This window comes from Motacilla alba, chromosome 4A (assembly GCF_015832195.1).
Source record: "Motacilla alba alba isolate MOTALB_02 chromosome 4A, Motacilla_alba_V1.0_pri, whole genome shotgun sequence".
Taxonomy (NCBI): domain Eukaryota; kingdom Metazoa; phylum Chordata; class Aves; order Passeriformes; family Motacillidae; genus Motacilla; species Motacilla alba.
In genome coordinates, this window is record NC_052045.1 from 5,317,246 (window position 1) to 5,344,540 (window position 27,295).

A 27,295-nucleotide genomic window follows, 5' to 3' on the forward strand; every position below is an offset into this window, starting at 1 on the left:
TGAAAACCAGTTTTAAAAAGCTTTTAAATTTGCTTCCCAAGTGGAACCTGTTATTTTCAGAACAGCGGGAACACACTGTCATTTTTCGTAAATCCTGGGATTGCTGGCACTTTAAAAGCTGACTTCAGAGCTATTAATGAAATAACAAAACTCCCTCCGGCATCCCCACAGGGCAGATGGGGGGGGGGCACTGGGCTGTCTGCAGCAGGGGCAGTGGGAAAACAGTTACTGGAATCCAGCAGATTTGGTCTGTGCATCAATTGGCCTTCATGAATATTTATAGTAAAGTGAATTTCTGCCCTGACAGGCCGCGTCTCCACGGCAACCCCGCTAGGCCGCGTCTCCATAGCAACGCCACCCTCCCGGCCGCCGTAGCCGCGCCCCTTGTGTCACATGACCGGAAACTATGGAGGCCACCAAGATGGCGTCTCCCAAGAGCGCCCCTAAAGACGCGCAGGTACCGCGGGGCCCGGGGGGATCCGGGCGGGACCGGGGGGCACCGGGGGCTCGGGGGGCTGAGCGGTGCCGGTGTCCCCCCCGCAGGTGATGGCGCAGATCCTCAAGGACATGGGCATCACCGAGTACGAGCCGCGCGTCATCAACCAGATGCTGGAGTTCGCCTACAGTAAGCGGGGCCGGGCGGGAAGGGCGCGGGGGAGCCGCGGGCGGAGCAGGGAAATGTTGTGTGGAGCACGGGGTGCTCTGGGAGTCCGTGTTTCCGCGGGAGCTCCCCTGTCAGACTCGGTGACCGCGGAGATCTCCTCCAGTCCAGCTGTAATTGTGTGACTCTTTAATCACAGAATCACAAACCCAGGACGGTTTGGGCAGGGGCACCTTCCCCTATCCCAGGGGCCTCCAAGCCGCGTCCAGCCTGGCCTTGGGCACTTCCAGGGGTGCAGGGGCAGCCACAGCTGCTCTGGGCCCCCGTGCCAGGGCCGGGCAGGGAAGAATTCCTTCCCGTTATCCCGTTATCCCGCCAGCGCTGCCCTCGGGCAGGCGGAGCGGCGCCCGCAGGCCGCAGGGAGCAGTGCCAGCCGGGCGAGACCAGGGCGGGGCTGGGGAGCATCTCATGGAACCCAGAGCCCGTTTCCCCCAGGGTACGTCACCACCATCCTGGAGGACGCCAAGATCTACTCGAGCCACGCCAAGAAGTCGAGCGTGGACGCGGACGACGTGCGCCTGGCGATCCAGTGCCGCACCGACCAGTCCTTCACATCGCCCCCGCCCCGCGACGTGAGCGCCGCCGGGCTGGGCGGGGACACGGGGGGGCCACGGGGCTGGCACGGGGACACGGGGATGCCACTGGGACACGGGGGTGTCACTGGGACATGGGGCTGGGCAGGGACACGGGGCTGGGCATGGGGACACGGGGCTGCCACGGGGATGTCAGTGGGACACGGGGCTGGCACTGGGACACGGGGCTGGGCAGGGACACGGGGGTGGCACGGGGACACGGGGCTGGCACGGGGGTGTCAGTCGGACACGGGGATGCCACTGGGACACGGGGCTGGCACCAGGACACGGGGATGTCGTAGGACACAAGGAAAGAGGGCAGGACATGGGAATGAGGCCAGAACGTGGGAATGTCACTGGGACACTGGGATGTGGCCAGGAGACAGGGTTGAGGCCTGGACATGGGGATGTTGCCGGGATACAGGGAGGTGTCCAGGACATGGGAATGTGGTTGGGACACAGGGATGAAGCCAGGACACGGGGGTATCAGTGGGACATGGGGATGTCAATGGGACACAAGGATGTGTCCAGGACACAGGGATGAGGCTGGGACACAGGAATGTGGCCAGGACACAGGGATGTCAGTGGGACATGGGGATGTCAATGGGACACAAGGATGTGTCCAGGACATGGGGATGAGGCCAGGATACAGGGATCTGACCAGACACTGAGATGTCAGTGGGACACGGGGATGTGGCTGGGACACTGGGATATCACTGGGACATTGGGATACCAGTGGGACATGGGGATGAGGCAGGGACACTGGGATGTCACCTGGACACTGGGATGTCACCGGGACACGGGGATGAGGCAGGGACATGGGGATGTCAGTGGGACATGGGGTTGTCACCAGGACACAGGAATGTGACCAGACACAGGGATGTCCCCAGGACACAGGGATGTGGCCAGACACGGGGATGTCAGTGGGACACAGGGATGTCAGTGGGACACAGGGATGTGGCCAGACACGGGTATGTCCCCAGGACACAGGGATGTCACCGGGACACGGGGCTGTGGCCAGACACGGGGATGTCAGTGGGACACAGGGATGTCCTCAGGACACAGGGATGTGGCCAGACACGGGGATGTCACCGGGACACTGGGATGTCACCGGGACACAGGGATGTCCCCAGGACACAGGGATGTCCCCAGGACACGGGGCTGTGGCTGTGTCTCTGCAGTTCCTGCTGGACATTGCCCGCCAGAAGAACCAGACGCCGCTGCCGCTGATCAAGCCGTACTCGGGCCCGCGGCTGCCCCCCGACAGGTACTGCCTGACTGCCCCCAACTACCGCCTGAAATCCCTGCAGAAGAAGGTAAGGGTTGCTCAGGGACTGGGGGTGCACCCCTGGCGGGGGGGAGTGGTGCTAAAGTGCAGTTCTGCACAGCTCTGGGAGGTGGGGGTGAATATTGGCCTGTGCGCGTCAGCTCGGAGATCTCTGGGCTGGATTTGCAATGTGTTGTTGGTTTGATTTTAAAGGGAAATTTTGAAATGTGGGAACTTTTAAAATATGGGAGAATTTCAGGTACGGGAGTGTTGTAGTGTTAAAGAAATGCTGCAGAATCCCAGAATCATTGAAAAGCCCTCCAGGATCACCAAATCCAGCCTGGGCCAGGGCACTGAGTGCCATTTGCAGTCATTCCCTGGACACCTCCAGGGATGGGGACTCCAAAACCTCCCTGGGCAGCCCCTTCCAATGCCTGGCCACCCTTTCCCTGAAGAAATTCCTCCTCATGTCCAGGAGGAACTGTCAGGTTTAATGTCAGCTTGTCAGAGGCACAGGTCAGACTTTGGTGTTGATATCAAAGAGAATTTTTGGCTTCCACCTCAGTTGTTTCTACTTTAGAAGGAAAATATTTCCTTTGCTGGGAAGCCCTGAGTGCCTCACTATGGGGGGACTTTCCTGTTTATTCCAGGCCATTCCCTGATTCCTGGTTCTCTCCCCACAGGTCTCCTCCACAGCAGGCAGGATCACAGTCCCTCGCCTGAGCGTGGGCGCCGTGAGCAGCAGGCCCAGCACTCCCACTTTGGGTAGGGAACAGCTCCACAGGGCATTCCCACCTTCATTTTAGGAAGGGAAAATAAAGAGGAGTAATTTAAAACCCTTTTCAGCCCCTGAGGGAATGTCAGGGACTGCCTGACCTTATCTTGTTTGACGGCATCAGAAAGTTAATTTCATAAATTAATCTTTATTATTACAATAGCATTTAAGGGTAAATGCATTACAGATGTTCTGTATTTGTGATAAATTCTTTATTTAAGGGACTATTCAAGAACTTTGCTAAAATTTAGAGTTATTTTCCTCAGTGTTAGTATGATGCTGAATTAAAAAACACTGGGAAACACCCATTTTTAAAAGGATCCTAAAATTTAAAGCTATGCCCTAAAAATCACTGTGTGTTTATAGCCTGGAATGCAGTAGGGCTGGGAAAAATGTGGGAAAGTGAGCGAATGTGCAGCTCTGCCTGGAAATCTGATCCTTAAATCTGGTGTCCTTCCCGTGCATTCCCACTGTGTCTGATAGCAGATTCCGTTTGGGAGGGGTTGTAGGAGTGTTTGTGGGTTTGTTTTGCTTTATTGTGGTGTGTTTGTGGTGAGTCCAGGCACCCCCTCAGCCCAGACCGTGTCGGTGTCAGCCAAGGTAGGAGCGCCGGTGTCGCTGGCGGGGCAGCGCTTCACCGTCCAGATCCCATCCTCACAGCCTGCTGGCAAGTCAGGTACTCCTGGGATTCCCGGGGCTGGGAACAGGGATAACCACGCAGCCACAGCCTGCTTGGGCTGGGAGGGAGAAGCTCCTCCAGTCCCACCCCTTGCCATGGACAGACACACCGTCCATGCTGCTCCAGGCTGGCCTGGAACGCTTCCGGGGCTGGGGCAGCCACAGCTGCTCTGGCCAAGCTGACGGGGGGATTTCTCCCCCTCTCCCTCATTCCAGGAACTTGCAGTGTTAATTCCCATTCCCAGCACAGCCGTGGCAGCCAGAACACCACAATCCTGGGCAGCTCCCCCCACCCTGGCTCCAGTGTCCCTCTCCCCCTCGGCATTTCCCCATCCTCCCTCTCGGGATGAGCCTGGGATAACGCAGGGATTGCTCCAAGCTTTCAGTGACGCCTCTCCGTGATTCCCACAGCCACTCCCACCACTCCCACGGTGCAGAACGTGCTGATCAACCCGTCCCTGATCGGCCCCAAGAACATCCTGATCACCACCAACATGGTCCCGCCCGGCGCCGCCGACCCCAGCCCGCTCAAGAGGAAGCACGAGGACGACGACGACTACGACGCCTTGTGAGGGCACGCAGCCCTTCCCGAGGGCTTCAGGGAGCCCTTCCCGAGGGCTTCAGGGAGCCCTTCCCGAGGGCTTCAGGGAGCCCTTCCCGAGGGCTTCAGGGAGCCCTTCCCGAGGGATTCAGGGAGCCCTTCTGTGCGATTCAGGGAGCCTTTCCTGTGGGATTCAGGGAGCCTTTCCTGTGGGATTCAGGGAGCCCTTCCCATGGCATTCATGGAACCGTTCCCGTGAGATTCATGGGAGCCCTTCCCGTGGGATTCACACGGATTCCAGAGGGTGGGAATGGGCAGGAAGGCCCCATTTGGGCCTTGGGAGTGTGGAAATAAAGTGCAGAGTGTTTGTAACCCGGCCTTGGTGTCTTGGGCACACACCTGGGGGAGGGGGCAGGGGCTTTTCTATAAATTTCCTTTATAATTTTATATATTTTTTCTATATAGTGTCTATATTTTTCCTATATTTTAATATTAATTTATATATTATTTATATTTACACATATATATATTGTTTTTATATATGTTTCATATATATATGTTATATAATATATATATTTATATATTTTATATATATATATATATTTACACACACATGTAATTGCCTTATACACTCAAAACGCTCCCAGACACATTTTAATATATTTTAATATATATACATTTGTCTGTACACATACATACATACTTATATATTAACATATATATGTATGTGTGCACAAATACATGAAATATATAGAATATAGTGTGTAGAGAGAATACACAGTAGTTAATTATGGATACACAGAAACACTTCATATCTAAATTGTATTTAATATTAGGTACATATTGTAAAATAAACAATGACATAATCCTATGCTATATAAAGTAAAACATATATATTTTCTATAATAATATATAATATTATTATATATTATATGTTATATTATTATATAATAATAATATATAATATTATGGGGACAATCTTCTGTTAGGGCCTGATCCCCCAGAACTTCCAAGCTCGTTTAAATCCCTTGGAAATCTTTTACAGCTCTCAGGGCCTTCATAGACGTGGAAAGCAGGGAGAGTGAGGGGGGATTTCGGGAAGGAATTCTTCCCTGAGTAGTAAAGCCCTGGCTGAGGGTGCCCAGAGAAGCTGTGTCTGTCCCATTCCTGGAAGTGCCCAAGGCCCGCTTGGACAGAGCTTGGAGCAGCCTGGGATGGTGGAAGTGGATGATCCCTTAAGGCCCCTTCCGGGATTGCCTGAGGTAAATCCAAGAGGTAAATAAATATCGAGGATTGTCAGGCCAGGGAAACTGTGCAAGGCCCAGGGAAGGGCTGGGTCACACCCAGGGGCAGAAGAGGAAAAATAAATTGAACAAAATTTTCATTTATCACCTTCTCTTCCTGCTGCCCCTCATGCCTTAGGGCTGAGGGCAAGGAGAAGCAGCAGGAACTTGTTTGGGGGGCCTGCACAGAAAGACCTGAGCAGATCTCAGTGACAGCAGTTCCTGGGCTGGTGTTAAGACCAAATTTAAGCACAGAGTGCCCAGGGGAGGCTGGGGGGTGCTGTGCACAATAATTCCAACTCTAAGCCAGGTTTCTTTAGTAACTCCTTTATTAAAATCACAAACCAGAGTTAAAATTCCTACATTATTCACATAGGTCAAGTTTCTAAGTTTATTGAATAAACACAGTCCAGTGGCCAAAGGGGCCAGGAAGCCTGAGCAGTTCAGAGCTGCTGGTTTAAGACTTCAGCCAGGGCCTTCTCACTCCATGGCTCTCCCAGGGCCGCTGGAAAAGTTCCTTCAGGCTCCATGGGAAGAGGCAGGAGCAGAGCTCCAGTGCAAAGTTCTCTCAAGATTACAGGTGAAACCGTACCCAGCGTTCACAGCTCAGCAGGAGGGAGGGAGCTGGGAACACCCACCTGGAAAATCACCTCCATTCACTCCAGGAATGCCAGAGGAAAGATTCTTTCCCCCCCCCCACCTGGCCCCAACACACAAATATTTACAGAGACATAACAAAGAAAGAAGCAGTTTGGCTCCCTTGCTGAGGGCAGGAGCTGCTGCTCCAGCAGGAGAATCCAACTCCCTCAAAAGTCACCAGGAATGTGGCCTAAAGGGATGGGAAAAGCTCCAGGTCAGGTAAACTACTCCTTGATGGGGGTGCAGCCTGAGAAGAAGCTGATGTTGCTGCTCAGCATCCTCTTCTTCTTCCTCCCAAAGGGGTTCTGGTTCTCCTGGGACTCCTCATCCCTCCCGAGCAGGGAGGCAGCAGTGCTGGGAATCTTCAGGAGCGCATCCTGCTCTGTGATGTCCTGCAGGACCTGTGGGAAAGCAGGGGACAATCTTTGGAGTTAGTCACAGCTGGGGTGACCCACCAGAGGCAGCAGGACACCAAGTGCCAGGCCAACATCAAGAGCTGCTTTTTTTACTCAAGTCAGGAAAAAGACAAATTTTTGGACAAAATACCAAGATCCAGCAGGAAGAGACAGCAGTTGGAATAGTGGGCTCCCATGGGATAAGGGAATTCGTTTAGCTGACGTGAAATGAGATGAGCCAGGTCAGAGAGGTCACTTTGAACATGGACAGGCAGGATTTTATCCTGCAAACTCCTCACTTCCCTCTCTCCTTGCTGAAGGTGCTGCAGGAAAATGTGGCAAGCTCGTGGCATCATTTCAGTGTGGGAACTTGGGAATTCAGCACCCTCCCAGCTTCCACACAAGCTGCCTAGAGCTGTGAGTTTTCCAGCAGCAGCTTCTCCTCTGGGGTGATTTCCCTCCAAGACCCCTCACTCAGCAGCTCTGCTCTGCCCTGGGAATACCTTGGTGGTTGGAGTGATACACAAGGGCTGGAAGAAGCTCTCTTCTGCTTTCACCTCCGTGGGGTCTTCCAGCTTCAAGGACCCCTCCGAGTCCCTTTTGTGCTCCTCACATGTTGTGGTTTCCTGAGGGGCAGCAGAGGGTGAAGCTCTTGCAGAACATCCATCCCTTCCCTTCCCACCACAGCCCCTGCTCTCCAGCTGGGAAGTTTTCCACAGTACAGGATGCTGCAGCTCAGGCTGGGCCTCCATAAAATGGGCAATAATTAGAGCACCGTGGGATGTCCCTGCTCCACATCTGAGATCCAAGAGCAAAATTCCCACTAGGAACATCAGTTTCTCATGGACCTTCCTGCTGCTACGACCCCCTCCCTTAAACTATCCCTTCCATTCTTAAAAAGAAATCTGGAAATGAGTCAGGGATTTGTGTTGTCTGAAGCCAAAGACAAAACTTTAATTTACTGAGTCCAAAAGGAAAATTGAAATAATTTTTTCTTAAATTTGTGGACGAGAAGTGGGAACACGAAAATCTTTGCTGTGAATCTCCAAAATTCTGTCCTGAAAGGTAGAGTCTGGTCCTGCAGTGGAAAATTTTCCTCAGTTACCAGAGAGGCACTAATTAGTGACATTCGCAGAGTTTCAGCAAAGTGCACGTGCTCTGCCTGGACAAACTATGCTCGAGTGGGAATTATCCCTCCACCCAGCTTTGCTCCTGCCCAAATGCAGCCCCTGTGCCCCCCAGAGCAGCAGCACTCACCAGGCCCCGCTCCCTGTTCCTGCACGTGGCCGCGGCGCAGCTGCAGCCGTCGGTGCATCCCAACTTCTGCCTCCTGCAGCCACACTGCCTGTTCCCACAGCGGCCCTTGCACGAGCACTGCGGAGGGAGGCAAGGGGGATCCAATGGCCAGGATGCTCCTGGAATGCTCCAGGTCCTGCCAGCTGCGGCATCTCAAGGACAGGAACACCCCCAAGCTGTCCCTTGTTGCATTTCGCTGCCATTTCACATTTTGCTACATCCCAGAATAATTTTCTTCCTAATATCCAGAATAAAATCCTTCCACCTCCAGATCCATCTCACGATCTACAGAAGTACCTTCAGTTACTCAGTGCCTGACTTGAGGTTACGCCAAAGGATCCCAGTTTCTGTGCCACACTTCCACAAAAAGAGAGCCCCCACCCCTAAAGCCTCAGGAATTCTCTGAGCCACAGGCTGAAGCTCCAGACTGACACAGACAGATGGAAGGTGAGGCTCTGCCAGGACTGGGAGCTGCAAGTTCCCTAAGCAAACAGGGATCCACAACAGGTCAGCCTTTTTTTCTTTGTTTTTCCCCCTAAAATTGGCTCCCTGGATGGATCTGGCTGCTGTTGGGGCTGTTCCTAAAGCAGAGGCCAGCTCAGACACAGGCAGCAGGACAGAACATGGGAGAAGGTGACTTGGGCAGGGAAAACCTGTCCAGGAAGGTCTTGCTGACTGCAGACAACCTTTGCTGTGTCTGTGGGAAGGTCCCAAATATCCCCAGGCACCCAAATAACCCCTTCCTGCCACTTTGAGAGCAGTGGAGACACCACACCTCACAGCTCCATGCCCAACCCCTGCCCACAGCAAGTGATTCCCTAACAGACCCTGGATCAAGTGGATCTTACCCCCATGAGGTTTTTCCTGGTTCCTCTGCCTGCTTTCCCAGGAAGCCAGTCAGAATCCTCCAGCTCCCCAGGGTCGGAGAGCAGCTCCTCCACATCCACCTCGGGGCTGGGCGCTCGGGGCTTGGCCGTCGTCTGCCGGCGGCACTTGGGCTGCAACACAGCAGCACGAGGGGTTAGGCCACCAAAAATCAGCTCTATTTCATTAATAATATTAATAATGGTTATATTTTACTAAGGTTTTATTAGGGTTTTCAGAGTCCCTCACGGCCAAGAAGGCTGTGGGGTGAGGGAGGGAAAAAAAGACCTAATTAATCAGGATTGAAAATTCAATCAATTCGAACTATTGATGACAAATCCTTGGAAGTCTGAGTTGTTGACACATCACATGACAAAAAACAAGTGTCACACTCCTGCCCAAAGAGTTTTAAATCATTTCTTCCTCCCAGCACAAAGATTTGGCTCTATGCAAAGCAGCAAAGTTGGCTGTGAGACACGTGCCTTGCTCTGTAATTCAGACTGGGAATGCTGCAGAAAAACAATCTGAATTGTGAAGGAGGATGCAGAGTCAGAACTACAATGAGGAAACAGGTTTGGGGGTTTGTTTGCCTTTTTTTTTTTAATCGAAACACTAATGCAAGGTATTTGAGTCTTCTGGAAAGGACTGAATTCAATGAGCAGAATTTCAATTAGTACAACATGTGCCTGATAAAAGCAGCTTAGGAGAAAGAAAACCACATTATCAAAGAGCCAAAATTAACTCTGGCAAAGGATTCAGGTGCAATACAAATTCAGGAGCAGCCTCTTACTTTGGGTGGAACATAATCAAAAGAAGAGTCTGGAGACTCAGGTGGCCTTTGCTGGATGTGCCGGAGCTTCTGGCCACTGGCAACTTGGAGGAGCAGCAGTTTCTGTCAAAAGGGATAAGACTTAGCCCTGCAAAATCATCAAACCCAACTGCCACGAGGCTCTGGTGTCTGTACAAGGCTCTACCTGCTTCAGATTGTCATTTTCCCGGAGGAGTTCCTGGTTCTTCTCACAGATCTCCCTCATTTTTTCCAGCTCTTCCTCCTGTTTGCAGGACGAGAGAAAATTTGTTTCATCGCAGATAAATAAGAGAAAATCTCCCAGGGTTATTCCAGCCAGCACAGCTACCACCCCATGCAGCCTTCTGCAAAGGGAACACACAATCCTTCTAATTCCAGGTATCCTAAAGGATCCCAGCCTCCCCCAGCCTCTGACCTGGAACCGCAGTCGCTCCTGCAGTTGTTTCTCCTGCTCGTTCAGGGAATCTTCCAATCTCTTCTCTGCTGCTTCTTTCTGCTGGAATTGGCTGAGCAGGTACAGAACCTAAAAGCAAGTTGGAATAAACAGGGGTGAATTCCTGAAAGGAGCACTTGGCATCAGAGTCCAGGCTCGGGGAAATTTCCTGTCACTTCCAGCACAATTCCACCCTGATCTATCTGAAAAGTGATCTTGTGCTCAGGTGTAGCCTCCTCGTTTAAAGCAGGAGGAAAGTTACTGAATAAACCAATTTACACAGGATGAATACAGAGATTTCTTTGGCTTTGTATGAACCATCTGCAAAAATCCAACAAAATTTGAGCTGATATTCAGCACCAGCTTCATTTCAGCACATCCCCCTTTGCCCTTCCCTCTGAGCCGACCTGGAGATCAAACTCCAAGATTTCCATGAGCTGTGATTCACCTTTTCCTGGTGCTGCTGCTCCTGCACCAAAATCTGATTTTGGAATTCCGCCTCCATCTCTACTATGTGGTTTCTCTCTTCCATCAGCATCTTCTGCACATCAGAGCAGCTGGCCTGGCTCTGCTGCAGGCTGCTCTGCAGTTTGCTCTCCTGCACTTTGGAGGAGACCAGCTGGAAAACAAGAGCAAGGCATGGCTTGGGACAGGGATTCCCTGCTGGGACAGTGTGGAGGAGAAGCATGTCTGTAAGTTCCAGCCACCCCAGGAACTGGACCAGCCCTCAGCACCAAGGAAACCAGGAGAGATTCAGAAGCAGACTCTTTGGAAGGGCAAACCAGGGAGCTGAGGGTCTTGTTCAGAGTCAATTTTTCTTTTCCCAACTCAACACCAATTCCACTGCTTCCCCTGACCTCAGCCAGCACTGCCCTTGCTTCCCTGCTTGTTCAGGAAGTATTTTAGATAACTCTTCTCTTCCACTTTTCAAATTTGCCTTTTCCCTTTCCCATGCAAGCATTTAGCTGGCATCTCCAGACCCTCATCTATTCCACTCCCCTCTTCCCTGCTTTTCACATTTCACTCCCCAGTATAGATTATTTTATTAAACCTCATCCACTACAAGAAGGCTCCACTCCTTTGGTCACGTCCTGTTATTTGTGGCTAAGCAGACTTACAGCCTTTGTTTTCAGGGATAAAAGAGGAAAATGCAGGGTTTACCTCTCCCAGGAGATACTTCAGAGCACATTTGGCCTCCAGGATGGTGGCAATGCTGTCCCAGCGCTGCTTGGCCCGGTCTCCATTGTCTGCATCCAGGAGTTTCTGCTGCAGATCTGCTATCTGGGCACTCCTGGGGAAGAATCCAAGGATTTGGGGTTACAACACAGGAGAAAACCAGGGCTGGTTTAAGGGCTAATGTGACTGTTCCCAGAATATTAAGTAAAATAGTATAAATTGAGATTTTTGCTGCTCAGTAGAGCAGTGCTTCCCTGGGGAGTTCTGCTCCCACTCCACATTCCCAAATCAAAGTGGAGGTTTTCCCCCAGAGGTGCTCACTAACAGCTCAAAACACCCAGACTGGGTGTCTGAGTATTTTCCCCACATTTTGGAAAAATTCCAGCCAGGAAAACCCACTGAAAGGGGTTTGGGGGTTTCACCCCCTGAAAAGCCATTTTCAGATTGTTTAGTCAGTTTGCCAGTAAATACTTGGCCAATACCAAAAACCTCCACATCTTCCACCATTTGTTATAAACCCCTCTGATGGATGGGGTGTTGGGCCCAAATTCCTTCCGGAATCATCCTTTGAACCCCAAGAACTGGAAATTCTTGGTTCTGTAAAAATGGATTTTTGCGTCAAATTTGGCATTTTTGGGCTTGAAGAAAACAAAGACAAAACTTCAGATGTCACTCCCTATCACTCTGTGTATAAAGATGCAGATTCTTGGTGTAATTATACTTCAGCTCTGTTTTTAGTTACAATTTACCATGAGGGGAGTTTTTCATCTGTGGGGACAGAGCTTGGCCAACCATTCCATCAAACACCAAAGGGGGCCCACGTGGCATTGGAAGGCTTTCTCTGCTGACACCCAGTGTAAAGAGGATTATAGACCATAGATACAGAGGAAAAAGGTTTGTCCACCAGCATGACTCAGACTGTAAAGATGATTTTGAACCTCGGAGCTTTGGAAAAAGATTTTCAGCATCTGTATTTTCACCCCAATTTGCTTTGGCAGTGGCTCTAAAACCATCAGATGGGTTAGGGTGCTGGTTAAGGCAGCAGACCAAAGCTACTGCTCCTGCCCTGAGTGAAAAGGCTTTCCCTCATCATTCCAGGGTCAGTCTGTGTGTTTTACACCTTCCTCCTCCTCCTCCCAGAGAGCTGGGATGGAAATGAGGGACAAGGCAGAGGCGAGGCTGTTGGATGGGCGTTGTGGCAGTGCCTTACCTGAGCTCCATCTCTGTTTGCAGGCTCTCAATCTGCTTGGAGACGGAGAGATCCGTGTCCAGAGCCTGCAGCTCGGCCAGGCAGTACGTGCGCCTCTGCAAGGGATGCAGGGCAGGAACAGGGGAGGAAAGCACACATTTACAGATAGTCCAGCTAGGAAAGCCTCCAGGCATCTCCCCACAGTTCCATTGTTCCTCCCCAAAAGCCTGCGCTCAGGGGAGTGAGCCACTCGCATCCCTCCGAATCCTTGAGGCTGGAAAAGCTCTCCCAGAGCGTTGAGTGCAACCATTCACCCAACACTGATGGGTCACCCATGTCCCCAGGGGCCACATCCAGATGGTTTTTGGACACTTCCAGGGATGGAGATTCCACCACTTCCCTGGGCAGCCCGTTCCAAAGCCTGACTGCCCTTTCAGGGAAAAAAATTCCCAGATTCCATTAAGTAACAAATTCCTTCAGCACTTCCTGTCCCTGACAGGTCAGAGGATAAGAATATTAACCCTTTCTCCCAGAAAGGGTGGGATCCATCCCCACCTTCTGAAGGAACAGCTCAAGTAGGAGAGAGAAGAATGAATCCAGTATTGCTGAACAGCCAGAGGAGTGGGGTGGGAAAAGGGGAATTTCCCTCTCACCCGCAGCTTTGGAGGGGGGTTTTCTCCAGCATCTTTCTTCTCTTTCAGCTGAAGGAGCTCTTTTGCAAGGATTTTCCTGTCCTCCAGCAAGTCTGCCAGGTGTCTTCGAGCTTCCTCAGTGCTGACAAGAACCTCCACTTCATTTGCAAGCCAGCTCTGAAAAAATAACCCCCAAAACCCCGTGGCTGAGCTCAACTCCAGGACTGAATCCTTCTGAACAATCCCATTGCAATTCCCTGGTCCTCCTGCTGTGCTCCAGCCACCAAGGCCAGCAGCACCCACCCCAAATCCCAGTTTGCCCAGCGTAGGGATGCAAAACCACTGTTACCCACTTTGACTCGTGCAGCAATTCCTTCCATGCCCCGATTTTGGGTCTCCTTCCGTTTCTCTGCCACCTCCTTCTGCCTCTGCAGGGCATCCTTGAGGCGTTTGTTGGCAGCTGCTGCCTGGAAAAGATTCCCCAAGGAGCTGAACAGGGGCTGCAAATCATCTGCTACAGCTGGAAACACCAGGGATTCCCAGCCCAGGGCAAACACTGGGGCAGTGACAGCACAAGGTTCATTATTCTCAAGTTATTCTGGTTTAACTCAAGGAGTCCTGCCCTTGATTTATTTCCTTTGTTGCCATTCCTCCTTTAAGGAAAAGCTCCTTCTAGGCTTGAAGGTAGAAGAAAACACCCTTAATGGGGGGTTGAAGATGCATTTCTTTTACAAAGCCATCCTGAAAGGATTTTGAACTGCAACCCTGTAGATCCACCACCCAAACTCATTCCCCACTTCCTACCTTGGGCATCTGCATGGATTTGCCACAGGAGCCTGGGAATTCAGAGTCACCTGGCACCCAGTCACCTACCTGGCACCCAGAGTCACCTACCTGGCAACCCAGAGTCACCTCCCTGGAGCAAATTTAACTGGGATCCCTCAAAAGCAGAAATGGGGGTTTCTCTACAGAGAGAATTTTTTTTTCCCAGCCTCCAAACTTCCTTTCAGAGGTTTCAGTGTATGCTGTTCCCTCCTCCAGCCCCACGTGGCAGGCTGTAGGGATTGGTTGGGGTTCCCAGGAGATGCTGGCTCCTCACCTCCTCTGTTTTGCGCCGGAGGACGTTGGCCTGTTTCTGGAAATCCCTCTCCAGCTTGAGGAGCTCATATTGTCTCTTACGGTCCTGCAAGGAGAAACAGCTGCAAAAGTCACATTTTTCATGACAAAGGAGCCCCAAAATTCCAGCATCCCAAGGCACTGAGGGGCAGGAATTGCTGTGACACCAAACTCCAGGTGTTTGCTGGCCATTGCACTCAGCCACCACAAGCAGCTGGATTTTATTGCCCTTCAGATCCAACATTTGTTTGGAAGTTTAAAAACCCCCCATGCTGAGGCCAAACCCCACAACTGTAAATCCTTCAAATATCAACTATTTTTGCTTTCTGCTTTAGAGCAGAGCCACAGCTGTGGCAAGAGCTCGAAGATCTCCAGCCACAAAGTCCAAGTGGTGAAAAGCAGCAGCCACGTGAGCCAAGCTTCTCTTCAAAGCATCCCCAGCTCTCCTAAGATGCTTCCCAGTTAAAGAATCCTTTCAGCAGCTGTTTGGAGGGAGGAACAGTGTGAGGGGCTTGTTTGCTCACTTTTTCCTTCAGCTGGATCACTTCCTTGTCCTTCTGCTGCTTCCACTGCCTGAATTTCTCAGTGTCTTCTTTCATCTGACGCATCAGCTGCACCCTTTGCTGCTTCATTTCCTGAAAAGCACCGGTGGCTGGAAGAACTATCCAGGATTTACATCCTAAAGAGCTTCAACCTCCATTCCCCCCCATGCCTGCCAGGTGTGGGGAGTGGCAGGTGGGAAATCTTGCTGTGCTCCCACTCAAAGTGCTAAAATACAGGGATTTCTTTTGGCATAGGAGGAAGACCAACACAGGCACAATTCAGAGAAATCAAAGAGAAATCAAATGATATGACTGAGGCAATAAATTAGAAATGCCAGAAGATACTTTGGACTTATTTTCCTCCTAGTCATCTGCCTATTGTGGTCATGTAGACACAGGAATCTTGCCAAAAACTGCTATTTTCAGTCTGACTAAACAGAAAGTGGATTCCTGTTTGGGATTCCTGTCAGGGATTTCTGGGATTCCTGCCTGGGAGCTGCTTTGCCCACACTGGCTCGAGTCAGAGGTGCCTGTTGGTTACCCTGATCTCCTGGTTCAGCTTGGACACTGTGTGCTCCGTGGATTCCTTCAGCTTCAAGAGCTTGGATTGCTCGTTCAGCTTCTTCTTGAGCTCAGTAATTTGTGCTTCCAGCTCCTGGAGCCTCTTCCGGCGCCGCTCGCTCAGCCTGGAGAGAAACAGCAACAAATTCAAATGTCACCTGTCACCTCTGCTGCTGCTGAAAGCCCACAGGAGGTTTCTTTGCAGCTCTTGGCACATTAAAGGGACATTTTTACACCAAAAAAGAGCTTTTACAGATCATGGAAGTGCAAGACATCCCCCAGAGCTGCAGGCAGAGCCCTCTTACTTGGCCTGGTTGATGTCTTTCTTTGCCATTTGCAGAGCAAGGATCAGCTCCTCCTTTTCCTTCTGCAAGTTGCTGACCTCCAATTCCAGATCCCTGATATTGGTCTGGAAAGGACAAGAATAAATCTCCAAATAAAAACCTTGGAAAGACACCCTGAGACAAAGCTTTAAGATTAAGAAACCTTGAAAAGCCCCATTCCTTCACAGCAGGCTGCTAAACCACCTCATCTGAGAGCAGCGTGAGGGTCACCGGGGCTGGCCCAGCACACTCTGGAGCTTTGGGGGGCACAGAGTCACTGGGGCCACGTCCTGACTGAGTCATTCCAGAGATGGGAGACCCCAGCACAGCAGGGAACACTGCCCGAGGGAGCAGGGACCCAGCTTATGGAATAAACCCCGATCAGAACAGGCTCTGGGGACACACCTCCCTTCCCTCCCCTGCAGGAGCTGGGCAAAACAAACCGACCAAGGAGGATTTCAGCTTTACCTGGTACTGGGACTGAATGGGCCCAAGCTGAGTATCATTCTGTGACATTTTTTTGGCCAGGGCCTCTTTCAGAGTCAGGGCTTTGTTGAGCTCCAGCAGCTCCCTGGAGAGCTGTGCCTGGCGCAGGGCGTGCTGGGTGCTGAAGTCAGAGACTCTCTTGGATTCCTGGCCCACTTCTGCTCCCTGCAGGAGACACAGCCGTGAGGAGAGGCCAATCCAGAGCTCCTGAATTACCTGATCTCTGTTTCTACAGAGCTCTTCAAATCCATTTTTATGTAAAAAAATCAGATATTCAGAAATGAGAACAGGTTCTTGACCGTGAACACATTGAGTTTGAAACAGCACAGACAGGAGAGATGATTTATCAAGCTTTTGGGTTAGAAAATGAGCAAGAGGGAGCAGATAAAAGTGATGAGGAGATAAAACCATGCCCCAGTGAGGTGTGCACTGCTGAGCCCCTCACTTACACCTGGAGAATCCTGTTCAGAGTTGGACAGCTCTGCAGCAGCTTCTGTGGTGGCATTTTCACTCTGGTGGACAAGAAAGAGAAAATTTGGGTGAAAAGGGAAATATGAAATAAACTGAAGGAAATAACAGCGTGTTGGCACATTGTGGCAAAGCACAACGTGATTCTCCTCTGGCCAGAACCTCTCTGGAAAGAGGAGGCCATCATCTTCCTCCTCAAGGAATGGGAGGAAACTCCACCTTGTCTAGTTGGAAAAGCCATTCCTTGAAATCTTCCCTGAACTCCAGCACTGGAAAGAACAGGAAGAGGAGGAGGAGGAGGAGAGAACAGAGGAATGTCCAGTGAGGGACAACTGAAATTCCTCCATTAGACAAGAGACTGGAAGTTTCTATTTAACAATTTCAGACCCCTGCAATTTACATTGTCCATAAAAACACCAAGTTTGGAACTCTCCATCCAATTTAGGGACTGTAAATCTATGCCAAGCTCCCGTGTCAGGTTTTTCCATGTAGATTCCTCCTTCCTTTCCCCTCAGGAGCAGCACAAGTGGCCTTTCTGCAGCATCAGAGCACAACAGGACAGTTTTGAAGTGGATCTCAAGAGTAATTTCACACTTTCAATTGCTGGGCTCCTTGAGGGAAGTTGTTGGAGTGGAATCCCAGATTTCCCGAGGTTGTTGGAGTGGAATCCCAGGTTTCCTGAGTAAGTTGTCACAACTCCCCCTCCCTGGGCTCAGCCTTACCTGCAGCTCAGCCAGCACCTGCTGCAGGTTCCGGATCACCTCCACATTTTCCTTTAACTCCTCATCTTCCACAGTCTCCACCAGCTTCTGCAGATCCAGCTTGCACCTGGAAACACGGGAACAAGTCCATGGCGAGTTTGTGGCAGGGAAGAGCAACTTCTCACTCAACCTCTGAATTAATTCTGGATGAACAAACCCCAGCTGACTGCATCCAGTTTATCCCACTGGAAACACTGAATTCCCAAGGACATCATCCCAGGAGAAGAGTGTGGGGATACTTACACAGCGTGGTGCTGGAGCTGCTCGAGTTTTGCATTCATCTTCTCATTCTCCTGCTCTGTCTAGAGAAACCAGAATGGTAGAAGGTTAAGAAGCCAGAAATCAGCTGATTAATTTGCAGGAAAAGATTGGCAGTGTGAAAATCAAGGCACTGAAAGATCTTTCATGGCTAGGGCCATCAGTCTGGATTTCACAGCTTTCTTCCAGAGATAGACACTGCAGGCAACAGGAAAAAAGCAGGCTGGGGAAGGGAGAGCACAAGTGTGCAAGTGCTATTTAAAAGATTAAAAATAAATATTTAAAGTATTAAAAAAGCTGAAAGATTCAGGTCTCCTTTTTCCAAAAGGAAACTAAAGACCAACAGATTCAGGCAGGTTTTTGGTTCTGACTGATTTGGGATCCATGTGAAAGGAACATTCAAGAGAGATTCTCAGTATCTCATAAATACTGGAGCTGCTGTTGATTCACCCCCAGCAATTCAGAGCTCTCCTGATAACTGAACTCACCAGGATGATCCTCTCCAGCATCTGTGCTGTTTGCCCAGCAGCCTCGCTCAGCCCCTGGCTCAGCTTCTGGTTCTCCTCCTGCAGGGATTGGTTCTTCTCCATCAGGGACTGGAGGCTCTCCGAGGGGGCCAAACCACTGCAACAGCAAGAGCAGTTGGCTGTGAGTCTGGGCTTTGGGACAGCACCGAAGTCACCTCCAAAATGATTATTATTCCCTGAATAATTTAAATAACTAGCCCAGAATGGTTTGGGAGGGAAGGATCTTAAAGTTCATCCAGCCCCACCCCTGCCATGGGCAGAACACCTTCCACAGACCAGGCTGCTCCAGGTTCTGTCCAGGCCTTGGACACTTCCAGAATGCAGGAAAAACCTCCAAACAGAGGCTGTGAACTCCATGCTCTTGGTTTTGGAACATCCCCAGAACACAACACCTGCACAGTCCAACTCTGTCCCAGATTCTGTGCTTTTAAGGATAATGGAGGTGGAACTGCCCCCCATTTAGGGGTAGAGGGGTGAGGAGAACAGGGATGGACGGGTCTCAGAGACAGGAATTTATTCAGGAGGTGTTTCCTGCTCCCTCTTTTACCTCCTGCAACAGATTTTTGCAATCATGAGGTGTTCACTACAAAACTAAATATCCCAGGGAATTTCAGTAAGGATGACAAAAAGAGGGGGGAAAGAGCAACCAATTTGTTCCCCCCTCACTCCACAGCACTGCCCAGAACTAAGGGATCCAGAGACTTCTCTGGAGTGTGATAAATACACATCCAGAGGACATTAAACAACAGATCTTACTTGAGAGCCACAGGCAGGGTCCCTCCATGGGCCTGGAGCAGCAACACCTGGAGCTGCTGGACCTGCAAAGACAAATAATTATTGCTTGTCAATGTAGCAGCCCCATGGATCCTTGGTCTTCCCGACAATTCCCCTTTTACCACTGCCTGGGGAAAGGAGGGGTATGGTTACTGCACTTATTTATTCCTCAAATAGTTATTCCTTCTTCAAAAGTTATTTATTCCTCAAATATATTCCTCAAAAGGTTCTTCACTTCCCCCTGGGTTCACCCCAGGGAAAACCCTTCCCTTCCCACCGTGCTTGGCACAGGCAGGAGATGTCAGGAAGGCACCAAACCATCCCTGTGATTTTGATTGTGCCTGCAGCTCACCAGGCAATGATTTGCTGGGTGGAAGGGAAATTTAAATTACACCAGCACTACCACTTTTCTCTGGCTGCAGGAAAACTCCAAGAAATATCCACACATCCCCTTCCCACCGCCTCCAGAGACGGAGCAATGCACATTTTTGATGAGGTTGTGCTTTCCTTTGGGGTTTGCTGAGGGGTTCCCCCAGTACCTGCTGCTTCAGCTGGTGCAGCTCAGCTGCCTGGGGGTCCACGTTGACAATGGGTTTGTTTTTGATCTTCCTGGCCCTGTCAGCGTAACGCAGAGTGTTCAGGGTCTCCTCCAGGTTGGAATCTGCTGGGCTCACACAGGCAATCATCAGCGTGTGGCTGTTCCCACCCAGGGAGTCTGGGAAGGAGAAGAAACAATGTCAAAGCTGTCAGAGCAACAACGACAGTGAAATGTCATCCTTCAAGGGTTCCAACCCCACGAGTACATCCCCAAAACACTGATTAAACAGCTGGATTTTGGTGCCACTCGTTACTTTCTCCTCTGCACACTCAGTTCTGCTTTAAAGTGGGTTTTCAAAAGCCAAAGTCAGGGTTTGAAACCAAAGGTTTCACCCCAGAAGCCCCAGTTGCTGCCCTAATAAATAACTTTACGCCATTTCTGGCCTGGTTCTTTTCCCCCCCCCAATAACAAGACCTCCAGGAATATCCAGAATTTTTTCCAATTTAAGGAATTACTGGCTAAGAACAGATCACAAAGCTGCATGGAACTTCGTCCTTTGGTTTTACACAAATTGGCTCTTCAAGCTACTGATCAGAAAAAAATCAGGAGCCCCACATCCAGCCCAATCCAGGTTTTAATTAGGTACTTTCAGACACGGAAAATACTGAAGAGCTTTTGCAGCAAATTATGTAATTACCATCAAAATCCCAGTAACTTCATTACTAAGGCTGAGCCAAAATGAAAGGGTAACTTAAATAAAATGCATGGAAAGACAAATCCCAGCTATTGAAAAATAAAGACCAGATATTCAGACTAAGAAAACAAATCCCAGGGAAGGCACAGACAGCTGGAGCTTCATTCTGGCTGTGACATCACCCAGGGAGTTGCTGTAATTAAGGTACAATAATAGATCTCTGCTCCCAGCCTTCTCCTCTTCCTTCTCCCCACCAAAAATATGCCCTGATTTTGTCTTGTTTCCTCCTGTCACACAAAGTGCAGGAGAGCAGGACTTGTTGTGAGCTCATCTCACTGCATTTGCAACCTAAAAGAAGAGTTCAGGAAAGGCCTGGCTCCAGCGAGGAATTAAACAAACAAATCCCTTTGCAGCAGCAGCTCTGAGCTGGGGGGTTTCTCCTGCTTTGTTATTTAAAAAGCACCTGTGAATTTAGGCTTTGTCATCATCTTCTCTCACCTTGCAGCAGCCTGGTCAGCTTGGAGTCTCTGTAGGGGACAAACCCTCCTTTTTTATTCTCATCTCCCAGAGCACTGATGACATTCCCCAGGCACAGGAGGCCCCTGTTGATGTTGATTCCTGCAGACAAAGCTCACAGTGAGCACAGTCACCTCAACAGCTCCGAACTCCTCATTTCCTGCCCTTATTATAAATTTAACAAGGTTAAAAAAAAGCAGATTAAAGGGTTAAACAAATGCTTTGCTCTTTTATTAACTCCCAAGCGAGAAGAAACCCAGACTCCACCAGTCCCAGCCCAGAGACCTTCTTTGAGTCTGTCTCCCTCAGCCTTGGTCTTCTTTTGTCTCTCAGAGCCAGCAAGATCCACCAGGTGCAGCTTGCAGTGAAAACTGCAATTCCTAGGGCAGAAAGAACCTGTTTTACCCTCCCAGGTGGAAAAGGAGCAGCCCAGGAGCTGAAAATTCAGAGAGCCAAAACCTGAAGTGCCTTGAGAAGCACAGCTCAGGACCAGGATGGGGGAATTTTGGGAAGGTAGCTCCCATCACAATGACACTCACTTGTCATTCTTCTTCTTCTGATCGATGCAGATGGTGAAGATGGCGTGGGATCTGGAGGACTGGGAATTCATGGCCGTGGATCCCACAGTTCTGGAGTTGTTCCCCTGCTCCAGGCAGGACACGGTCTCTTGGGCACAGGTGACATTTCTTTCTGTCAACCCCACAATCTGTAGCCAGGAAGGAAACACTGTTTATCCTCTGCTTCCTCTTCATCCCACCTGGGATCAGAAGAATCTCCCTGCACACCTCAGGCTGTGCCAGCCCATTCCCAAGAATCACCTCCAGCCAGGGGGGTGGAAAGGAAACTCCCAGGAAAAACTGGTTCTGAATTTCACTTCAGGAACATGGAATCACATCACCTGTTCCTAAACACCCCCCAGGATCCTCTGCCCGCTCCAGAGCCAGAGCTCCTCAGGGCTCCAGGGACAAATCCATGGATATCCCAGGCCAAGCTGGGAGTGCCAGTGACAGCAAGGGGCTGAGGGGAGGGGATTTGTGTGAATAAAGCCCTGCAGAGGCAGCTCCCAGGGACACAAACCAGACAGGGGATGAGCAGCAGGGACTGGATGTGCTCCTCGGCAAGCTGTGCTTCCCCTGAGCATCCCACCCCCTGGATCTCCGGGCTGCTCCCAACACAAGGATTAGCCCCACCCCGCTGCTCCAGGGATGACAAAAACTCCCACGTGAACCCCTTCTTCAGCCCCCAGCCCTGCAGACCTTGATGCCTTCCTTGGGGTCCTCCCGGATGCTGATCTGGGAGCGCTCCCGGGAGGGGCACAGCAGGTCCAGGATGTCCTCGTTGTAAATCTGCAGAGGAGCAGCTCAGAGTTACCAGCAGTCGTGCTGAAATCAGGGCTAATTAAGCATCACATTTTACTCCTTTCACCTTTAGGGAAAGGCACCTTGGACCAGAAAGGACAAACAGAACCTCCTGGAGTCCTGGGGGGTGATTTCATCAATATCTGTTACCTGAAGGGGGTGACCTCAAAGCTCCCTTTATTCCCAACTTGACAAAACCCAAATTTTTACCTCCAAATAAGAAACTTTGAGGACGAAGTCCCAATCCTGCCTTTGCTGTTTCTCCTCAAAGAGCAGCTTGATGACCCTGGGGATGACCCCCACGCTGGGCTCATGCTCCTGGTTGGCAGTGTAGGTGCCTCCCATGGAATAGGTTTTCCCTGACCCCGTCTGTCCGTAGGCCAAGACGGTGGCATTGTACCCTGAGGGAACAAAGGACAGCCGGGTGAGTCACGTGGAGACTGAAAGCTGCATTTCTGAAAACCACCCTTGCAGAAAATCAGCAGCTTACACCAGCTTTCAGCACAGATTACAGTCAGGAACATTGAAGGGGAAAAACAAAGCCATGAAAACTTCATAAAGCGCAGATAAAGTTAGTATTTCACCTCTTTTTTAAGACTGGATGTTTTATTAGAGCTAAACAAAAACGCAGCACAAATTCTCTGCTGTCCCAGCTCCACTGCAGCAGCCTGGAACAGGATGTTTATCAATTCACTGTGCTATTCTTAAGGAGAGAGAGGGACTTGTTCTGATGGCTTGGAGTCACAGGACAAGGGGGAATGGCTTCCCAATGCTAGAGGAATACTGGGAAGGAATTGTTCCCTGTGGGGGGAAGGGGGGTGGCTGCCCCTGGATCCCTGGAAGTGTCCAAGGACAGGCTGGACAGGGCTTGGAGCAACCTGGGATAGGGGAAGGTGTCCCTGCCCATGGCAGGGGTGGCACTGGATGGGCTTTAAGGTCCCTTCCGCCCCAAACTCCTCTGGCATTCCATGAAGAGTGGCTCAGAGCGCACAGCCCCCTCGTTGTGCGGAGGGGAACGGGCTCCGAACGGGCAAAACCCGCGACAAACCTTTGAAGATGCCTCGGACCAGAGGCGACACCGCGGTGTTGAAAACCTCCTCCTGCTCCACGGACGGGTCGAACACGTAGTCGTAGGTGAAGGCTTTGTCATTGCCCACCACGACCTGCGGACGAGAGGGACGAGAGGCAGCGCTGGGAAAGGCGCCGGCGCTGCGGGACCCCCGGGAGCGCCCCGCGGCTCACCTGCGGCTCTCCGGGCACGAAGGACAGGCACATGCGGCAGCCCTCGCTGCTCTCCTTGGCCACCAGCGGCCGGCAGCGCAGCGCCACGCGCACCGGGATGCCCTTCTCGTCCTCCCGCACCATCACCGGCCTGCGGGACACGAGCGCCGTGAGGCGGGCCGGGACCGAGCGGGGCTCCCCGCGGGGCTGCCCGGCCCGGGGGTGGAGCGGGCGGGAAGCGGCCGCAGTGGGGCGATGGAGGGGCGGGGAGGGGGGTGCAGCGGCCCTGCCGGGGCTCAGGGATGGAGCAGAAGCCCCGGGGCTGGAGCGGGGGCGGAGCGGGCCCGGCCTGGCCCTGCCCGGTGTCGCGGGGCGGCCGCGGGACTGACCTGGAACCGCCGCTGCCCGTGCCAATGGCGGCGCCGCAACGGCCGCCGTTCGAACCGGGCCGCGCGCCGCCGCGGCCAATCAGCGGCGGGCGCCTCCAGCGGGGCGGCACCGCAGCCAATCGCGGGGCCGTGCGTCGCCGAGAGGCGGGGCTGCAGCCAATCGCAGAGCGGTGCGTCAGGCAGGGGCGGGGCCAAGAGAGGGTGGGGACGGGACCGCGCGAGGGGCGGGACGGAGCCAATCGAGTGCGGGTGCGTCAGGCGGGGGGCGGGGCGAGGGGAGCGTCTCGGCCAATCGCAGCCCGGTGCGTCGCGCTCGGGGCGCGTCCCGGGCGCGGCGGAGCGGCAGCATGGAGGGCCGGGTGCCCTACGACGACTTCCCGGTGGTTTTCCTGCCGCCCTACGAGAGCCCGCCCGCCTGGGTGCCGCCGCACGAGGTCAGCCCGGGACGGGGGGAGCGGGGGCACGGCCCGGGGGCGGCGGCGGCGGCCGCGGGGCCCCTCCGGGCGGGGGAGCCCGGCCCGGCCCCGGCTGAGCCGCCGCGCGTCCCCCGCAGCGCGTTTACCACCCCGACTACAACAACGAGCTCACGCAGTTCCTGCCCCGCACCATCGTCCTCAAGAAGCCGCCCGGGGCGCAGGTGAGGCGGGCGGCGCCGGCCCCGGCGCTGCCTGGTCGCGGTGTCGCGTTCCCGGAGCGTTTCCTGGCGGAAAAGGCGCTGGGGTCGCGATGTTCCCGGCTGGCAGCGTCCTGGCGCAGGGAATTGCTGTGACAGGCGTGGGGCGGGCAGGGTGACACATGCCAGGGCGGTGGGCAGGGGAGGGGTTGTTCCCGATGTGGTATCTTGGGATGTGGAGCTGCTGGAGGATGGAGCGGGGCCCCTCGGGTGTTCCCGGTGGCAGGAATCAGGAGAGGGGACCTGGCGCTGCTGCCTGGCTGAGCACCGCAGCACCCACGCCTCGGATCCCTCCGGGAGGCAGGGCAGGGAGAAGAATCCTGGGGAATGGAAAGAGAACTGGGCCAAGGGAAGGGTCCCGGTGACTGCGTTTCCCTTCTGGCTTTTCTCACAGCTGGGCTTCAACATCCGGGGAGGAAAAGCCTCGCAGTTGGGAATCTTCATCTCCAAGGTGTGTCCGTCCTTGTGCCGTTCCCGCCCGGATCCTGCCTGTGCCGGTGGGAGCAGCTGAGCCCCAGGGAGGCTCTGGCTGCCTCAGAACATCCTGCACCACTCCCTGCTCTCCTCCCAGCCCCTGGAATTGCTCCCCGGAGCAGTGTGGGGGGCAGCTGTGGGACATCCCCTGCTGCCATCCCTGCTCTCCCTTCCCAGGTGATTCCCGACTCGGATGCTCACAGGGCCGGGCTGCAGGAGGGGGACCAGGTGCTCTCAGTGAACGATGTGGATTTCCAGGACATTGAGCACAGCAAGGTGGGCGCTGGGATGGGGAGTCCACCTCCCTGCAGCCTCTCAGCCCAGCACAGACCCCATGGAATGCTCTCTCCTCCTTTCCCAGGCCGTGGAGATCCTGAAGACGGCGCGGGAGATCACGATGCGCGTCCGGTACTTCCCCTACAGTACGTGCCCGGGCCTGGGGTGCTCCTTGGGGAGCAAAGTGCCATGAATCCCTGCCCATTCCACCCCAGTTTAGCAGCTCGAGGTCACTGATTGTTGATTTGGGATCAGGCACCACATCGGGATAATGAGGCCTGGCTTCATCCGCCCCTGTAGGAAAGCTCGGAGAGCAGGAAGGTGGGATGGCTGGGAATGGAAAAGTTAATTTAAAGCTCATGACTTTCAGCTAATTTTCCCTGAATGACATAGGAACGAGGTCTGGCACAAGTGCAAGTGGTGCATATCCCTGCCTAAGGACGTTTGAATTGTGAGTGAAGGGAAGGACTGGGTTAACTCCCAGTTTCTGCTTCTGCACCCATAAAGTTTCAAGATTTAAGGGATAAAAAAAAGGAGAAGTCAAGCCAAACCAGGATTCTTCATAGAATAGAAATCCATTGTGAAGAAAAAAAAAAAGGAGTAGGGGAAGAGAGGGTTTTGAACAAATAATTTCAAACAAAGCATTTTGTTCTAAATGCCTTAAAATCACTTGAAGTGACAGGCGGGGGTGCCCTTTTAAAGCCAGAGGGTCTCAAACACTGCCTCCACTTGGGAATGTGTGTTTTCCTGAATGTTTTGGGTGATTCCCCCTGGCCATCCTCTCCTTGTCCCTCCCTCCCAGATTACCAGCGGCAGAAGGAGCGGACAGTTCACTAACAGGGAGCTGCATCCTGCCCAAACCTCTCCACTCCTTTTTCCCAACGTCTGAGATGACTCCTCACGTTTCAGCTGTCACTGGAGGCACCACTGGCCTGCACAGGATCAGCTCTTTGCCCCGCGGGGGGATGCCCAGGGGCTCGTTTGGCTGGAAGGTGGATGGGGGTTGAGGCTGTGCTCCTGGGAACGGGTGTTGGGGAAAGCTGGTGTGAAGGGGGTCCTGGGGGCAGCTGCTCCAGCAGGATCCAGATTTTAGCAACACTTTAATTAATGAGTTCGGAGCTGGTTCTGGATCCCTTGATCCTGGATCCCTGGTTGTTGAGCATTCCTGAGCTTGGCACAGGCATTGTCCTCCAGGACATTCACCTGTTCCACTCTCTTGTGCCACGGAATTCTTTCCTTCTCCTCTGTCCCACCTCTGCTCTGCATTGCTGGGTTTGCTGGCAACTCCAGGAGTAAAATCCAGCCCCAGTCCATGCACAGCTCGGGCTGTTTGTGCCTCTTTGCTGATAAAACCCCCACTATATAGCACTGGGATGTTTGGAAATGTTAATTACCAAGGAAATCATCAGCAAATCCTGGGGCAAATGCCTGGTGGGATCACATTGTAATGGCTTCAGGACAGCCCTGGCTCTGACTTCTCTTCTTTGTGGTGTTTTCCACTTTTTCTGTAAAAACAAATCAATAAATCAAGTACGGCAGCGTGAATTCAGCTTCTTCCCACTCGGGAAGTCTGTGTGGAGGTTGGGATGTACCCTCCATGAGCATCTTTCCAAGGGAATGCTGGGACAAGGCTCAGCCCCGGTCACCCTTGCAGCCTGCAGGAGAAAATTGAGGATCTGCAGCTGTTTCTGGGGCTTTCTCCAGTGACTCTGCTGGAAATCAGCCCCTGAGGAACCTGGAGCGTGTTCCAGCACTGCTGGGAAGGAGCAGGGCAGGATTGTGGCTGTGGTGGCACCAGCACAACTCCAGGAGCAGGGCAGGGCCCTGAGCCAGGCTGGGAACGAGGAAAAGACACCGGAAAAGAGATTTTCTCTCAGAATTAAAAATCAGCTTTTGCACCACGGGAATGAACATCCTGAAAGCCCCTGCAACACTCTGGAAAAGGAAGGAGACCTCTCACCTCTCTGGTTTCCCACAGTCTCTGTTCCATGGGGAAGGAGGAGCTGCAAATACAATCTCAAGGTTGATATTTGTCCCTGCTGCTTCAGAGCATTCCCTGGCAGGAGCTCCAGGAAGGTCTCCCCTGCCCGGGGCAGCTCCTCCCAGGGAGTGACTCAGGTGTTTTCCTGCT

The 27,295-nt window shown here is 52.4% G+C and overlaps 3 protein-coding genes across 4 annotated transcripts; 2 read left to right on the forward strand and 1 right to left on the reverse strand.

Moving 5' to 3' along the window:
* Positions 1 to 361: 361 nt before the first annotated feature.
* On the forward strand, positions 362 to 4,871 carry TAF9B (TATA-box binding protein associated factor 9b). Its single transcript, XM_038123166.1, has 7 exons — positions 362 to 457; positions 544 to 625; positions 1,097 to 1,233; positions 2,415 to 2,549; positions 3,184 to 3,265; positions 3,838 to 3,951; positions 4,365 to 4,871. Exons 1-7 carry the CDS (start codon positions 407 to 409, stop codon positions 4,523 to 4,525), a joined length of 762 nt encoding a protein of 253 aa, XP_037979094.1. The 5' UTR covers positions 362 to 406; the 3' UTR covers positions 4,526 to 4,871.
* Positions 4,872 to 6,088: 1,217 nt separating this feature from the next.
* KIF4A (kinesin family member 4A) lies at positions 6,089 to 23,786 on the reverse strand. Of its 2 annotated transcripts, XM_038123182.1 has the most exons (31): positions 23,742 to 23,786; positions 23,374 to 23,503; positions 23,180 to 23,294; positions 22,342 to 22,532; positions 22,030 to 22,119; positions 21,313 to 21,479; positions 21,059 to 21,153; positions 20,756 to 20,875; positions 19,565 to 19,740; positions 19,008 to 19,069; positions 18,213 to 18,348; positions 17,710 to 17,768; positions 17,428 to 17,533; positions 16,687 to 16,749; positions 16,220 to 16,402; positions 15,734 to 15,837; positions 15,409 to 15,553; positions 14,850 to 14,960; positions 14,309 to 14,392; positions 13,563 to 13,676; positions 13,231 to 13,386; positions 12,599 to 12,693; positions 11,374 to 11,503; positions 10,661 to 10,831; positions 10,195 to 10,302; positions 9,946 to 10,023; positions 9,762 to 9,863; positions 8,956 to 9,105; positions 8,069 to 8,185; positions 7,315 to 7,437; positions 6,089 to 6,817 (listed from the first exon to the last, which is right to left on the reverse strand). In XM_038123182.1, exons 2-31 carry the CDS (start codon positions 23,494 to 23,496, stop codon positions 6,641 to 6,643), a joined length of 3,651 nt encoding a protein of 1,216 aa, XP_037979110.1. In that variant the 5' UTR covers positions 23,497 to 23,503; positions 23,742 to 23,786; the 3' UTR covers positions 6,089 to 6,640. The 2 variants fall into 2 exon arrangements, with proteins under 2 accessions (XP_037979110.1, XP_037979111.1); XM_038123183.1 differs by lacking the exon at positions 8,069 to 8,185.
* A 246-nt stretch (positions 23,787 to 24,032) lies between these two features.
* Positions 24,033 to 26,713, forward strand: PDZD11 (PDZ domain containing 11). Its single transcript, XM_038164807.1, has 6 exons — positions 24,033 to 24,175; positions 24,295 to 24,378; positions 24,809 to 24,865; positions 25,066 to 25,164; positions 25,250 to 25,310; positions 25,967 to 26,713. Exons 1-6 carry the CDS (start codon positions 24,089 to 24,091, stop codon positions 25,999 to 26,001), a joined length of 423 nt encoding a protein of 140 aa, XP_038020735.1. The 5' UTR covers positions 24,033 to 24,088; the 3' UTR covers positions 26,002 to 26,713.
* Positions 26,714 to 27,295: the final 582 nt, after the last annotated feature.

What these genes read in the sequence shown, in the direction of transcription:
- KIF4A (XM_038123182.1), bottom strand. Translation starts at nt 23,496, where the DNA reads ATGGTGCGGGAGGACGAGAAGGGCATCCCGGTGCGCGTGGCGCTGCGC. An exon ending in GCTGACCAGGCTGCTGCAAG is followed by an intron (nt 19,741 to 20,755) that starts GTGAGAGAAGAT and finishes TCTCCTTCCCAG; the next exon opens with ACTCCCTGGGTGGGAACAGC. An exon ending in GTATCACTCCAACCACCAAG is followed by an intron (nt 6,818 to 7,314) that starts GTATTCCCAGGG and finishes GCTTTCCCACAG; the next exon opens with GTCCTGCAGGACATCACAGA.
- TAF9B (XM_038123166.1), top strand. Translation starts at nt 407, where the DNA reads ATGGAGGCCACCAAGATGGCGTCTCCCAAGAGCGCCCCTAAAGACGCG. An exon ending in GATGCTGGAGTTCGCCTACA is followed by an intron (nt 626 to 1,096) that starts GTAAGCGGGGCC and finishes CGTTTCCCCCAG; the next exon opens with GGTACGTCACCACCATCCTG. An exon ending in CATCGCCCCCGCCCCGCGAC is followed by an intron (nt 1,234 to 2,414) that starts GTGAGCGCCGCC and finishes GTGTCTCTGCAG; the next exon opens with TTCCTGCTGGACATTGCCCG.
- PDZD11 (XM_038164807.1), top strand. Translation starts at nt 24,089, where the DNA reads ATGGAGGGCCGGGTGCCCTACGACGACTTCCCGGTGGTTTTCCTGCCG. An exon ending in AGGACATTGAGCACAGCAAG is followed by an intron (nt 25,165 to 25,249) that starts GTGGGCGCTGGG and finishes CTCCTTTCCCAG; the next exon opens with GCCGTGGAGATCCTGAAGAC. An exon ending in CGTCCGGTACTTCCCCTACA is followed by an intron (nt 25,311 to 25,966) that starts GTACGTGCCCGG and finishes CCTCCCTCCCAG; the next exon opens with ATTACCAGCGGCAGAAGGAG.